Source organism: Rana temporaria, chromosome 12 (assembly GCF_905171775.1).
Source record: "Rana temporaria chromosome 12, aRanTem1.1, whole genome shotgun sequence".
NCBI lineage: Eukaryota > Metazoa > Chordata > Amphibia > Anura > Ranidae > Rana > Rana temporaria.
Window position 1 is genome coordinate 53,686,211 of NC_053500.1, and position 16,293 is coordinate 53,702,503.

Consider the following 16,293-nt stretch of genomic DNA (forward strand, 5'->3'; position numbering starts at 1 on the left):
ACACCCAGGACACTCAGTAGAAGATCTGCGCACTCAGTAGAACACCCAGGGCACTCAGTAGAAGATCTGCGCACTCAGTAGAACATCCAGGACACTCAGTAGAAGATCTGCGCACTCAATAGAACACCCAGGGCACTCAGTAGAAGATCTGCGCACTCAGTAGAACACCCAGGGCACTCAGTAGAAGATCTGCGCACTCAGTAGAACATCCAGGACACTCAGTAGAAGATCTGCGCACTCAGTAGAACACCCAGGGCACTCAGTAGAAGATCTGCGCACTCAGTAGAACACCCAGGGCCAGGGGCGGACTGACCATTGAGTCACTCGGGCACTGCCCGAGGGCCCCATGTCACTAGGGGGCCCCATCAGGGTTGCCAGGCTCAGTAAAACCAGGGACAGTATGTAAAAATCTATGTTTTACATCTGTCCCTGATATGTCTGAAACCAACATGCTTCTGATGTGAAAATCCCGAGATTTTAGCTTGCCCGCCTCTGCACTGCCTCCTGGCGTGGTGGCCATCTGTGAACCCAGGGGCCCCATAGTCTTCTATTGCCCGGGGGCCCCATAAGTTGTCAGTCCGCCCCTGCCCAGGGCACTCAGTAGAAGATCTGCGCACTCAGTAGAACACCAAGGACACTCAGTAGAAGATCTGCGCACTCAGTAGAACACCCAGGGCACTCAGTAGAAGATCTGCGCACTCAGTAGAACACCAAGGACACTCAGTAGAAGATCTGCGCACTCAGTAGAACACCCAGGGCACTCAGTAGAAGATCTGCGCACTCAGTAGAACACCCAGGACACTCAGTAGAAGATCTGGGGAACTCAGAAGACCGGGAGTAATCAGTAGAAGACCCAGAGGTAGAGAGATCTGTTACAGCCATAGCAACATGTTTATAAATTGGTGGCAGTCAGAACCACCTGAATTTTTTTGCTTGTGTTGGTAATGTTACCTAAACGGTGACAAAACCTTGCCTGAATAAGACGCAGGTACAGTAAAACATTGGATTGCGAGCATTCGTTCCGGAAAGATGCTTGTAATCCAAAGCACTTGTGTATCAAAGCGAATTTTCCCATAAGAAATAATGGAAACTCAAATAATTTGTTCCACAACCATTTATTCATAGGTCCTTCAGTTTATAGTCCATATAAAGTGATTATATTAATGTGACCAGGTTGTGTAACCATAAAATGTCCATCCACAAATGGAAGCCTCCACAAGGGGATTAGAAGCAAAATCCAGCAGGAGCTACAGAGTATAAAAGAGAAGAGAGGCGCCTCTAAGTGTAGCAATATGGTTACATTTAATGAAGTTACATTTAGCAACTCGCATGGTTGATAAATAAAAGAGATGTAAATATGCAGGTATCCGGGGTAAAGATGTCCACATAGACCGTCCTCCGCACCGCTCTCTCACCGCTGTCAGTCTGCAATCGTGACCGGGAAGACTACCCTGCAGTAGAGTGATTGAACCGCTTGTGGAGCAGTGTGGAAGGGACGACATTGATGGCGGTGAGGAGGACGGTCTATGTGGATAGCTTTACCTCGGATGCCTGTATACTTGGATGTGCCTCTTTTAATCATCAACCATGTGACTTGCTAAATGTTGTACCCAGGGCTGGTGTAAGGATTTTTGACACCCTAGGCGAAACCTCATTTTGCCCCCCCCCCCCCCCCCCGGGCTGCAAACCTGACTCCATCTCCTTTGTCCTGCCCAGGTATACCCCACCTTTTTAATGAAGCGCCCATCAAATGCAGCCTCACCAGCGCCCATCAAATGCAGCCTACCAGTGCCCATCAATGCAGCCTACCAGTGCCCATCAATGCAGCCTACCAGTGCCCATCAATGCAGCCTACCAGTGCCCATTAATGCAGCCTACCAGTGCCCATCAAATGCAACCTCACCAGCACCCATCAAATGCAGCCTCACCAGTGCCCATCAAATGCAGCCTCACCAACGTCCATCAATGCAGCCTCATCAGCGCCCATCAAATGCAGCCTCACCAGTGCCCATCAAATGCAGCCTCACCAGCGCCCATCAAATGCAGCCTCATTAGTGCCCATCAAATGCAGCCTCACCAGCTTGCTTCCATTCATTCGGTAGTCGGGACACAGACACAGTCCTCTGCCACCGCTGCGCCTCTGACACTATGTGCAAACGGAAAGAAGACTGCCTGCTGATGCTGAGACTTGGTTGCTTGCTGCAGAGAGAAGAGAGTAGGCACACCAGTTGCCGGGGCGCCCTAGGCAACTAGTTTGCCCAGTGGTAGCACCGGCCCTGGTTGTTTCCTCATTAAATGTAACCATATTGATACACTTAGGGCCAGATTCTCGCAGAATCCGCGGCGGCGTAGCGTAAGCCATTTACACTACGCCGCTGCAAATTACTGGAGCAAGTGCGGTATTCTCCAAGCACTTGCTCCGTAATTTGCGGCGGCGTAGTGTAAATGGCCCGGCGTAAGGCCGCGTAATTCAAAGGGGGCGGCTTGTATTTAAATTATGCGCGCCCCCGCGCCGATCGAACTGCGCATGCTCCAGCTCATGATGGAAAACGTCAATGACGCCGACGTGAGCGTCATTGACGTAAAGTCGTATTCGCGGACGACTTAGGAAAATGACGTAAACGACGGAAAAAGCCGACGCTGACCCGACGCAATACTTAACATGGCATACGACGGACCTTCGTAAACGTACCCCTCATATAGCAGGGGCAAGTTTACGCTTACGGAAACGTTGTAAATTCACTGCGTCGTCCGCGCGTACGTTCGGGAATCTCGCGTAAATAGCTAATTTGCATAGACGACGGGGAAAACGACGAGGCGACACCTAGCGGCGGGAAAAAAAATTGCATTTAAGATCTGACAGCGTAAGAGCCTTACGCCTGTCAGATCTAAGGGATATCAATGGGTAACTGATTCTAAGAATCAGTCGCATAGATACGACGGCCCAGATTAGGACTTACGACGGCGCAAATGGCGTTGCGCCGTCGTAAGCCCTTTGAGAATCTGGGCCTTAGTCTTTTATACTCTATTGTGACATGACGCTACTCTTATATCAAGTCATCGCTTGTATATCAAGTCATCGCTTGTATATCAAGACATTGCTTGTATATCAAGTCATCGCTTGTATATCAAGACATCGCTTGTATATCAAGGCAACATTTATTAAAAAAATGTGCTTGTCTTGCAAAACGCTCTCAAACCAAGTTACTCTCAATCCAAGGTTTTGCTGTAGTTTATATAGAGGATGTATGTCATAAAAGGTCAGTGAATTCCCCCAACTTTTGTGAATCAGACAACCTGAGGGAGAGTGATGTGCTAGCACTGTGCTAGTATGAGAACACTTGGGCACAGTATAGATTATGAATACTATGTATACCTAGACAAGTAGTAATTCCTATGACACAATGATGATTGGTGGGTGATTCCAGGCCCTGTGAATCTCATGTACACACAGGGGTCTATATCTGGAGAACACTGTGTGCTGGTGGATCATTCTGGGTACATGAGAGTGATAGATTTTCCCTCAGAGAAGTCACATGACCCCCCTATATTTATACATGATGGTAAATGATCCTTCTTCTATGCCACTTCATCCCGTACTCCCGCCCACTCCATGCAGCCCCGCCCACTCACACTTTCCTCAGCCCGGTCGCCATTTTAGGCCTCTCTTTGCTCCTCCCCCTTCCCGTGTCGGCATATCCCTCATACTCGGCCAAACCATTTTGTCTAGACGGGGGTGTCCGTTTATGGATATCACGCCTTTTCTTGTCTTTATTCCAGCTCAGCTTTTTTATTAAACGGTCTTATTGATGAATATTGTGTGTTGCGGTGATTTTGGCGAAAGTAGAGGATTCGGCGGAGCTGTGTGGTAGTTGTGACCTCCCCTCCCGGCGGTGGACTCACCCCTTTATGATAATGGTAGCGTCACGACTACTTCCTTTCCTTTCTGAGCTGGAGCAGAGCAGCAGCCATGAGGTGAGAGCCGGGGAGGACTGGGGGAATATGGGTGAAGGAGGGCTGGAGAGTGGCGGGGAAGGGATGGGAACACCCGGGGAAGGTGAGGGGAAAGGTGGGGTGTGAGGAGCTGTGGTTCGGGGATGGGAATAGAGCGCGGTGTGTGGTGCAGGCCTGTGACGTGTGTCAGTCCGAGGCCTATACTAGACCGGGGCCTAGAATCACTACTAGACCGGGGCCTAGAATCACTACTAGACCGGGGCCTAGAATCACTACTAGACCGGGGCCTAGAATCACTACTAGACCGGGGCTCACCGCACCAGACCCCGTGTGATCACAACTAACACTGATATCCCCGTAGTCCTCCCTCTATGGATCGGACTGTCAGTAATAAAACCTTCTCCCTTCTGTCCTCTCATTATATCCTCTCTATGGGAAGATCTCTGATGAAGCCGATTGTCACCACATGCAGTCCACTGCGTTTTTGTTCTGCTTCAAAAACTCATTGCGGCTCTGTTTCCACCATTGCCGCCCCAAAGTTGTGCGATTTACAGTGTGACTTTACATGGCAATGTGTGATGTGTCTGAGGAGGACGAGGTGCACTGAGATTACAACAAAGTAGTGCAAGAACTTGTTTTGGGAGGGGAAGCACCTGAAATGCATCAAAAGCACATGGAGAATCTCATCCGGAGTGGATCGGGAGTGTGTTTTGTGGTGTCAACCAGCGCTGAGCGATCCATCTCATGTCATTGAGCCCATGCCACAGGAGAGTTCTGTCACTTTAACCCCTCTAAGACCAAGCCTTTTTTCCTGACATTTGTTGCTGTACAAGTTAAAAAAAAAAAAAAGTTTATTACCTAGAACTTTTATATTTTTTAGCAGAGACCCTAGAGAATAAAATGGTTGTTGCAATATTTTGTCACGCTGTATTTGTGCTGCAGTCTTTTAAAGTGGAGGTCCACTCTAAAAAAAAAAAATGACATAATGCTACAATAAAAAATTAAGTTTTTTTTTTTACTTGCCAGAAATGGCGGTTGCTAGGCAGATCTTCCTAGTCTGCGGCTGGTCTCCATTCTTGTCGTCCTCGCGCTGTCTTCTGGGGGACTGGGGCGCGCTGTCTTCTGGGGGACTGGGGCGCGCTGTCTTCTGGGGGACTGGGGCGCGCTGTCTTCTGGGGGACTGGGGCGCGCTGTCTTCTGGGGGACTGGGGCGCGCTGTCTTCTGGGGGACTGTATCCCAGAGACCAGCCGCCCATTCATAAAGCAACATGCGCAGTAGGGCTTCACTGTCTGTTTACCTTAGTGAGGATTGTGGCGCTGGGCCCTGCCATGACCAAGGGATCGGCCTCAGGGTGCCCGACATTGCGGGCACCTGGGAAAGGTAAGTGTCCTTATTAAAAGTCAGCGGCTACAGTGTTTGTATCTGCTGACTTAAAAAAATCGCAGCTGGAACACCACTTTGAATGCTATTTTTGGGAATAAATACTTTAACCGCTTCAATACCAGGCACTTTCACCCCTTTCCTGCCCAGGACAGTTTTCAGCTTTCAGCACTGTGTATTTTGGATGAGAATTGCGCAGTTATGCAACACTGTGCCCAAATGAAAATGTTGTTTTTTTTCCAACAAATGGGGCTTTCTTTTGGTGGCATTTGATCACTGCTGTTTTCTAAAAAAAATTAATTGAGGCACTAATATGCCACACTTGTGGGCACAGATATAGGTGACATTGATGGGTGGCACTAATAAGCAGACGTTCATGAACACTGAAAGGCGGCAGTGCCTGGCATCACTGATCAGTACCCTGATTACATGTCTGGTCTGTGAGATGTCACTGATCGGCTCTCCTCACCAATCTGTCAGTGTGAGCCAATCACGGCACTTGTGATTAACCATGTGATCGGCTGTGTCCAATCGCATGTAAAGAGCTGCGTGACTATCTCTTTAGAGATCGGGGTCGTGCCATGTTGCTAGGTCCTATCCTCCCAGGAGAGCCACACCGTCCCGCTGATATTTGACAGTGTGTGGGCAGCAAGCAGTTAAAGAATTAAAAAAAAACGGTAAAGTTAGCCCAATTTTTTTGTATAATGTGAAAGAGTAAATAGATACCCAACATGTCACTCTTTAAAATCGCGCGCACTCGTGGAATGGCGTCAAACTACGGTACTTATAAATCTTCATAGTTGAAACTTTAAATAATTCTACAGGTTACCTGTTTGAAGTACAGAGGAGGTTTTATGACTAGAATTATTGCTCTCACTCGAACAATCGTGATACCTCATGTCCCTTTAAAAAAAAAAAATCTGACTGCTTTTATTGCTGTCACAATGTACTCTTTATGGTGGATATCAGACCCCAAACCCCTCTTAAATTTCAAAGCTTTGAATACTGCCATTAAAAAAAAAAAAAAAATTGGTCCTTCAAATACTGTAGCTGACTTTAAAGGGGTTGTAAAGGATTTCTTTCCCCCTAAATAGCTTCCTTTACCTTAGTACAGTCCTCCACTTACCTCATCCTTCCATTTTGCTTTTAAATGTCCTTATTTCTTCTGAGAAATGCTCACTTCCTGTTCTGTCTGTAACTCACCACCGTAATGCAAGGCTTTCTCCCTGTTGTGGAGAAAGCCTCATGAGGGGGCGAGCAGGAGAGTCAGGACACCCACTAACACACAGCTCCTTTCTCTATCTGCAAAGTAGTGTCCTGACACTCCTGCTCGCCCCCTCCCCCTCAAGAGGCTTTCTCCACCCCAGGAAGAAAGCCTTGCATTACTGTGTAGTTACAGACAGAAGAACAGGAAGTGAGGATTTCTCAGAAGAAATAAGGACATTTAAAAGCAAAATGGAAGGATGTAGTTAGTGAAGGAGGACTGCACTAAGGTAAAGGAAGCTATTTAGGGAAAAATGTTTTTTACTTTACAACCCCTTTAAAGCGGATGTCCGCTGAAAAAAAATATTAAGTCAGCAGCTACAAATACTGCAGCTGCTGACTTTTAATATTAGGACACTTGCCTGTCCTGGAGTCCAGCGCCGTCCGCAGCAGAGGACGAGCGATCGCCGATTCCCTTCTGGGATCTGTGGAAGCGAAGGGGGTGGCAGGAGAATGACAACATGGACCATTCCTTTTTAGGTGAAGTTGTGCTTTAAAACCCAACTCCGACCAATCCCCCCCTTGCCGTTGTGTTGTGCCCGCACTGCATTGGTTTTTCTAGGGGTGAGCACAAAGTTTACACTCGCCTAATTTGCTGATCCTCTGAAAAACTGCGCTCCTCCAAGGTGGGTCCAGTGGTGGGCTGTTCCCATCTATGGAGTGTGCTGACATCAGGGACAGTTCATTTTCAAGACTGCTGGAGTATGGGGATGCTGAACTGGTCTTGTGTGGGAAGGATTGGCAGATCAGGTAAGCATCTCTGCTGTCCTCTCCTCAGGAATAAGAATGAGCGGTTAACCAGTGCTGTGTGGGCACAGCCCCACTGCATGGCGAACATTTTTTCATTGGCACTAGTTTAAATCTATTGGCTGTGACTTGGACACAAAGTTGCATGACAAGTCACACTATTGTGAACAGAGCCCTAGTTGTGCTTAATATGGCAGTAAACCGCTGGCTTTAAAAAAAAAAAACTGCAAGGCATTGTCATAATGTGCTAGTTTGCATTGCATACTAGCACATTATGTGAAACCCACCTTAGAACAAAGCGTTTTAGCGGTGCACTGTCACTGCTGAAGGCGCTTCCATATTCACCTGGTCTTCCTTCCAGGTTCGTGGACTCCGGCTGTGTGAGTGGCCAGTACCCATCATATGCAGCCTCGCCAGTGCCCATTATATGCAGTCTGCCTGTGCCCAGATCAGCGGCGATCTGTGTGTCACAAAGCGGATTTGAATTGCCCGTCCGCCTCCTGTGATCACGTCACTAGTTCATTGTCCCGACATTGGATCAGTGTGCCGTCTGTCACAGAGGCTGGTCATTGTTGCGGCCCGGACAATTCAGCTCTGACAATCGAAGATTGAGGGGTGGAGGACTGGGTGCGCCAGAGTGGCACAAAAATGAAGAAGCTGATTGGTTGCTATGGGCAATGGCACCAGTTGATAGACTTTCTAGGACACTTTATTACATGTATACTCGTACACATTGAGAGGGGGGGGTAAAGTACAATTGAAGTTCTCTTCTCATTATATTCAGGATAATTGCACAGGTCGTGTGTGTTTATCTTCAGGGGAAAATAAATTATCCATAGCTAAAACCAACTTTTTGGGGGAGTTGGAACCCCTGTCGGCATTCTATTGCTGTTTGTGTCCCTGTTGGGTAGATGTACTGTCGCTGTTAAGCCTTTCACACAGACAGCTAAGCTGTGTTTTTAATGCCCAATTGCCCATTAAAACAACATGCACCCGCAGGAGACTGTACACATGCCATGGCCGCTATGCTTGACCCTTGAGGTTGCATGGTAACTAGATTTTTCTTTTTACTGGAATTGGGTAGCAATTTAGTACACAAGGATATCTTGATTTTTTTTATATATTTTTTGGACAATATTTGGTATGTTATGCCAACACCTCATAGAAATGTGATGTTTGTTTAGCGCATTTTGAGGAAAAATAAAACAAACACATGCAGAAAATTGCCTTGATTTCAAAGTTTCGATTGAACTGTCAAACAGCAGTTGTGGAGTTGGTGGTGTCGGCTTTGCCCAGTTGTCTTTTGCTAAACTACTTGACCACGCCTGCTCCTGTCATTGGCACAGCATAGTGGCTCATAGATCTGCAGTACATGATAACAAGGAGGGCTAAATAGTTTATTGAGACAACACTGCAAGAGTGGTGAACAGATATGACCAATAACCAAATGCTTTCAATTTTTAATGCCTTTATATTTTTAAAGTTACATTTTTTTTTTTCTTTTCTTTTTTTTTTTAGCATGCTCAGACTTCAAAAGAGGCTTGCCTCCAGCGTGCTGCGCTGCGGCAAGAAAAAAGTATGGCTGGATCCAAACGAAACCAATGAGATTGCCAATGCTAACTCCCGTAAGTGGTCTCTCCTTCCCTTTTGTGCGGTTATTGGATTCTAGGTAAGACTCTTAATCAGGTTTTTTTTTTTTTTTTTTTTCTTTTCTTTTTTTTTTTCTTTAGGTCAGCAAATCAGGAAGCTGGTTAAGGATGGTCTGATTATCCGCAAGCCAGTAACTGTTCATTCTCGTGCTCGCTGCCGCAAGAATACACTTGCACGTAGGAAGGGCAGACACATGGGCATTGGTAAGTTAATTAGAACCATAATGATGAATGCCACCTGGAGTATTTTCAGTGGTGCAAATAACCTCAATTGGGGGGGGGGTTGTCACTGACAATATGGGAACTAATAACACTATAATTTTGGCTTATTTGATACATAGACCCTTAAATATGTGTAAGGAGTCGCATAGACATTTCATATCTTACACCCTTGCCTCCATTAGACCATAATGCCTTGAAGGTGCCACATCCCTAAAACAATGTGGAGTGGGGCATTCAAACCACCAAAATTATACATCAGAGTAATTGGGTGTACTGGTTGGTGTGGGGACTTTTTGGAAACAAAATATCCCTTTTTGTAGGCTCCAAATGTATTCTGCCTTGACTGCTTTCGGGTGATGAGAAAGCTGTTCTGGGGACTAGCCGTTCTTACCTGCTCTTTGTCAACGAACAAAGATGTACCATCGCTACCATAGATATGTCTGCATTGTTTCTGTACCCTTAGCAGCGGTTGGGTTGGACTCTTTGGCCACATTGTTTCCTTGTGGGCTGATTCTTCTTGGGTAGAAGTTTGGACATCCTTTGTACCTTATGACGTTTATACCCTGGGTTCCTTCTGGGAAATGTGCTCCTGTTTTAAGGGCTGTAATTCCACCACCCTATTGATTCCCCTGAAGACTTACATTGTCAAGTTTTTATGTGTTGGGGCTTGTTCACACAAGAAATGCTTCATTTATTGAAGATGTTCTGTGTGCTGGTTTTTAATGCACATTGATCTGTTGTGTGCAGATTTTGGTTTTATCAACTATTGGGCTTTTGCGGTTCTGTTTTTTTAATGGTCTTCATAAGAAATACTCCTGTGTATAATTTTGGTGCCTTGAAAGTCCTTTTTTTTTTTTTTCCTGACTAGGTTAGTTTAATTGTATAAATGGGATTTTTCCATTGACAGGTTCACCTTCTGTGCCTGTTGGCTAGCTAGATTGTATGGAAAGTCTTGCCCGACCCCCCCAGCCTCTAGTAGATGTCTACAGAAGATGAGCTTTTCTGCTCCCCTTCTGCCTGCATCTCTGGCAGTGTGAGCAGGGAGTGGGTTGGGTTCCATGTGAATGTGGGGCTGCTCCTATCCACATCTGGGGGGGGGGTCCCTCCTTGTGACAATTTCCACATGGATTCTGCAGCCCTCCATTGATCATGCACCCCCTATACCCAAGCATCCCTTCTCACCAGGACCCACTATGCCTGTCCCTGTATTTTGCTATTACTACACCCTGCTCTTGGCAACTACAACACCTGCAGCCCCATTTTTGGCACCCATTGTGCCTGCATGCCCCCTATCTCGGCATCCATTGCAGCTTTCTTTATCTCCATCTACTGTGCCTGCATCTCTCCATTCTCGGCACCAACTGTGCCTGCTTCCTGCCCCATTTACCACTGTGCCAGTGCCCCTTCTCCAGCTTTCATTGGTGCACCTTTTATTTCCAAACCCCTACCCTCTCCTTCCCAACGATCACCCATTGCCTGCATGCTCATATCTTCACCCCTGCTGCTTCCGCCATTATACCTGGCTGGATCAGGCCACTGGTTGTATAATTCACAAGCTGGGTCCCCCTTTCTGAAATACCATTGATAAAAGTTCCTTGTTTGTCCCAGCTGCTCAGCCAATCATAAGCTAAATGGTGTTATGGCGATGGGTTCTCCATTATGTACAATATTGGTTAATCCAGATGCAAATGGCAGTGATGAATTCTTGGAGCCTGGAGTTGCAAGTAGATGGTAAATTTTAACTTGCTGGAGCTAACATTAACATTACCTGTCTGGGTCAGGTTCACTTTCAAGCATCTAAATATAAACCACCCTGGAACCATTTATTTTTATAGAATAAAACAAAAAACAAGCGTGTCCTAATCAAATGTCCTAATCAAATGTGCTATTGTCATAAAATATCCAATACATTTTTTATTTTTTTAATTGGCAAGGTTTTCTTTTCTACAGGTAAGAGAAAGGGTACTGCTAATGCTCGTATGCCTGAGAAGCTGTCCTGGATGAGGAGAATGCGAATTCTTCGCCGCCTGCTCCGCCGTTACCGTGAGTCCAAGAAGATTGACAGGCACATGTAAGTGTATTCATTGCATGGTATTGCTATAAATTGTGGGCTTCAGAGGAGTTGGGCTTTCACAATATTCTCTTAGCCATTATATTGATCATTAATGCACATTGGGCTCAATTCGTAACGCTAATACTTGACGATAAAGGGCCTTAGTTTTTTAATAATAATGATAAAAAAATCAATGGTATTTGAAAAGTAAGGTCCCTTTCACACATGCAGATCTGTTTTAATGGACTGCTTGTTCAGCAGGGGATCGCTCTGCTGGTCCCTGCTGAGTCAGCAGATGACTGGTCTGTCTCTGCTCACTGTGCATGGACGAACCTGTCAGATTTCCGCTATGGAGGATCGGATGAAAATGGACCGCCTTTGTTTTTTTTATCTGATCCACCAGATGGATGGAAAATAAAGTTTCCATCTCTCTGGATTTAGCGGCTCGGCTATCAGCAGACATGTCACTGCTGACTTCCGTTGCTCCATAAAGGTGCATGGAACGTCCGTTCAGGTCTGCCTGAACAATCCACAGGTGTGAAAGGGGACTAATCCTATGAATGAAATTATTTTGCAAATATAGCAAGATATCTGCCTCTCAATTCCCAACTCTTACCTTTCCTGTTTAAGGTTTTAATTTAGCATTATGAAAAAGGCAACAGGAAGGATGCCTTGCATAAGTTGACAAAAAACAAGCAGAACTACACCCTCCTTATTCAGACAAGGAAGCTGCCATCGTGATTTGCAGTTGCCATGGCGATGAACATGTGATCTGTTATGACAACAGCCACTAGTGGTTGTAAATATTTACATGCGAATACTGCATGTAAACTGACTGGTCTCAGTTGACAGATGAAACAAATTCACCTTTTGTAAGTTATACCTGTCAATCTGCATTCTTCTCTATATCCGTTCAAAGTGCAGAATTTATAAAGCCTGTCTGAGCTGTGGGGGGGGGGGGGGGGGGGATGGCTGAAATGACACTGCAGAGCTTTGTGAGGAGAGCTCTAAACTGATTGGTTGGAAGGAACACATCACCTCCTTCACACAGGAACAGAGCTGAGACACTCAATCGCAGGCTGTGTGCTGAAGAATCCCACCCCCGTTGCCTTTTTTCTATTGGTGTCAGGAAAACTTATTTAGAAGCAACTTGTGCCTAGGAATGAATAAGGCAGCAGACTGGACACACTGCTCTGAATAGAAAAGTATATACTATAGAGGGAGTTGCTTTGTTCATATTTTACAACCACTTAAAGACTAGACAAGCATCTGTGGCAGTTGTCAATTATAGAATGACATGAATATAATTGTTTTGGAAAATGGTTGAATCGATGGCTTTATATTCGCAGTGGAATAACGCTGGGTGGTTATTTCAAAACCTGCATTTCACTTGCTTCAGTAGTGTCTAGTCACTTGTGTGAAGACCAGTATGCAGATCAGGAAGACCAGTATGCAGATCAGGAAGGTCAGTAATCCTTATCCATGTGCTTGGGTGATGTCTTCACCCTGACCACTTCTCAAGCTGCTCAGCGGGACCAAATCTGTGTTTCCGATTGGATGAATAAGCTGTCTACTTTCTGATTAGAAAGAACATAGACTTCTCCTTCACCTCGCCCTCTTTCATAGCAATTACCCCTGTTGACCTGCTCGGACACCCATTCAAATTTCACCTGCACCCTCTTGTTGAAGTTTTTCTTGAGATACCATACTAATTAATTCCGACTTGTATGGCATGAGTGGGGGGGACTTCCACGGTGGATTACCTTCACACCCCGATCTCTGCAAAATTGGAGGAAATGTTTTATTGTCTTAATACTTTGAAAAGAGCTATAAGATGGTGTGGTATAAAACACCAGTAGAGTTACATTTTTTTTTTTTTTTTTCTTTTTTTCTTCCATCCCCAATGCATGTTGGAGGTGCACAGAGGAAGAGGGCTCATGCCTACACATTTGTTTGGCTGTGTCGCTTAATATTGTCCTTTTGGCAGAAAGTATTTCATGCAATTTTGTGTATCTCTCTGGATATACAAGTCTCATCTGTGGTTGTTTTGCTGTCAATTATCCGGGCTCCATGTCCCAAATAAAGAAGGCATCCTGAGACATTGGATACATTGCATGTTGTCCTAGATTGCCATCACTGAATAAGTATTTATTTTGCAGTGGACCCAGATTCTAAATGACCTCATGGTGATGAAGACACTGGTAGCTGAAGATGGTACCGATCTTGACAGTTCAAACTAGACCTGTTGGTGGGCCCTAAGTGACTTGATAGTCTTTTACCTTAGTTTGTCATCCTTGATTCCTAGCCACCTTTTTGAGTGTTTCCAAAATCTCTGGAACGTCAGATTTCCCAAAACCTTTAAGTTGGCTGTGTCTGGATTTTTCCCATATTCTCTTCCTTCCCTTGTTACCGGAGCTACTGGTTGTTTCCCAATGCTACAGTTTTCCCTTGAAAAGGCCTTCTGTCAGTAGCAGTAAACCCATAGAGCCAACAATTTCAAGTTACATTTCTGGCACATGCTGGGAATGTAACTCGCATTGGTTGTGCTCTTAACCACTGTCAAACATCCAATGGCTGGTGTCATAACTGATCACATGTGCAGCATCATGGCAGTTGAAGATTAAACGGAGGCCAAGATGGCAGCTTCCTTGGCTGAAAACGATAGGGGGGTTTACTTCTGACTTGAGATGTACAGTACTTAATTTTCTCAATTATTTGGTTCAAAAATGTTGATGCACCCCGTTATCTGTTCACAAGATTGACAATCGGTAGTTTTTTTTTGTTTTTTTGCACCCATCAGGGTGGATCCACTTTCAAGAACCCAACACTTCCTATTGTAATTGGGTCTTGTCAAGAACTTTGTTTATTTTCTGTTCCCCTGCTGCTCTCCATCTTGGCATCTAGGAGAGACTGGGGAGCTTGAGACGCATGGTCATGTTGGGGGGGGGGGGGGGGGGGGGGGGGGGGGAAGCACTTTCCTCAGAATGTAGAAGTGATTCAGGAGGAGTTGCAGCTGTCTAAATCACTTTTTACAAGAAATCCAGACAGAAGAAAAAAATGTAACCAGTCGTAATGGAGGGTGGTGCTACTGCCAGTGAATTGCTTTATTGGTGGCTGCAAAAGGGTTTAATCACTTCAGTAAAACAATATCAAGTGATACTAAGACTTACAAATGCTGCAGATGAGTGTGAAATTATAAAAAAAAAAAAAAATTAAACCCTGGTGCATTAGTGTTATGAACATTAGGTCTGTTAACATGGTTGAGGCATTATCTTTTTCCGGTTGCTTAGTGTGTTTTTTTTTTTTATTTTTATTTTTTTTCTTAGGTACCACAGCCTGTACCTGAAAGTCAAGGGTAATGTGTTTAAGAACAAGCGTATTCTTATGGAGCACATCCACAAACTGAAGGCAGACAAGGCTCGCAAGAAGCTGTTGGCGTAAGTACCTGGCCTATGTACACTTTATTGATGTCCTGCTCTGCTTGTAGGCTTGGTTCCCTCTACCTGCATACAGTATTGGACTATTCACAGCGAGTACATGTTGATGTCGGCTCAGAGCACATATGCAAGGTGTTCTGTGAATGGTGCCTATGCCAAGCAAGTGAACAGTGGAGGAGAAATCTTCCAATATGGGATACTGATTGCAATTCTAGAATGAAAGACGTTTTGCCCTTGTACTACATCAGTGGGTATAACATGCAACAGAGCTGGAGTTATATCTAGTACACAGGGGCTGAATGTCAGCTGGTTCAATAAAAACTGGCTGTGTACAGCAGGTTCTGAAGTTGGCCAGGCGAAGGGTCCTGGTCCAAAAAAGTTCTGACTGGCTCCCAATTGTGCTCTCAGCCACTGGCTGAGCGCAGAGTTTTCTGTCGGGGGTTCATCATTCTGTCAGAACACAATTGCTCAGCAGGGAGTTTGCTGTACTAACTCCAATTGTTGGTACAGCGGCTCCAACCTGAGCTATCTTTTTTTTTTTTTTTTTTTTTTCCCGTCAACTCGCTGGGTTGACCAAAAAACTATGTGTGTGAGGCTTAAACCTCTTACTTGATTTTTTTTTTTTTTAACCAGTTTTTGTATGTCTAGCAGGTCACATTAACTATTGTGGTTAATTTATTCAAAAATGTTTAACTAGAAAGGTATTCTGCAGTCTTCTCATATTTGCTCTATTTGTCTACAGTGACCAGGCAGAGGCTCGCAGATCCAAGACAAAGGAGGCAAGGAAGCGCCGTGAAGAAAGACTTCAGGCCAAGAAAGAGGAAATAATCAAGACCCTCTCAAAGGAAGAGGAATCCAGCAAAAAATAAAGCCCTGAATTATAGCTAGTTTATATATAGAGTACTGCTGTGTGCTCCAATAAATTTCCTCTCCCCTCCAGTGAGTCCATACGAGTCCTTTTTACTGATCTGTTCAAACTTGTTGATTTACACTTTTAACCACTTGAGTCTCTGGGCTTTTTTTCCTTATGAGTAGCAGTGTTTCTTCCTCTTCTTGAATCTTGGGTTTTGTAGTCTTCACACATCCTACATTGTTTTTTCTAGAAACATAGAGATTTAATTTGATTGCAGATTTGGATGCATATATTTTCTCTTCCGTTCATGGACGGACACAGCAGCATTGACCTTGGGGTTGTATACCTTCCTTTCAGGAGAGACTAGGCAGAAAAAACAGCACTTTAAGTGTTAAACACTTCTCAGTACAGCACCTCCCAGCCAGGGGGCGTGTCCCTGGGTACATCCCACTCTCTGGAACATCCCGACTCATTTTTGTTTTCCTGCCTAGCGTTTGGAGAAGACATGGCCTTTCTGGAGTCCATGTGCTCTGGAGATTTTTTGCCTTTATTTTTTTTTTTTATTTTTTTTTCCTGCATTTTGGGATCCTGGGATCTACTATCAACTGCCGACTGGGTGACAGGCTGGATCTTGATCCTTGTAGTCCCCCCCCCCCCCCCCCCATGTTCGGCCATCGACCGTGTGCCGGCCTTTAGCTAGCCGGTGAGCTATATGCTACAGGGCACACATATGA

The 16,293-nt window shown here is 45.3% G+C and overlaps 1 protein-coding gene across 1 annotated transcript; it reads left to right on the forward strand.

Moving 5' to 3' along the window:
• The first annotated feature begins 3,871 nt into the window (after positions 1 to 3,871).
• On the forward strand, positions 3,872 to 15,645 carry RPL19 (ribosomal protein L19). Its single transcript, XM_040331704.1, has 6 exons — positions 3,872 to 3,975; positions 8,864 to 8,970; positions 9,076 to 9,198; positions 11,167 to 11,287; positions 14,596 to 14,706; positions 15,449 to 15,645. The coding sequence occupies exons 1-6, from the start codon at positions 3,971 to 3,973 to the stop codon at positions 15,573 to 15,575; spliced, it is 594 nt and encodes a 197-aa protein (XP_040187638.1). The 5' UTR covers positions 3,872 to 3,970; the 3' UTR covers positions 15,576 to 15,645.
• Positions 15,646 to 16,293: the final 648 nt, after the last annotated feature.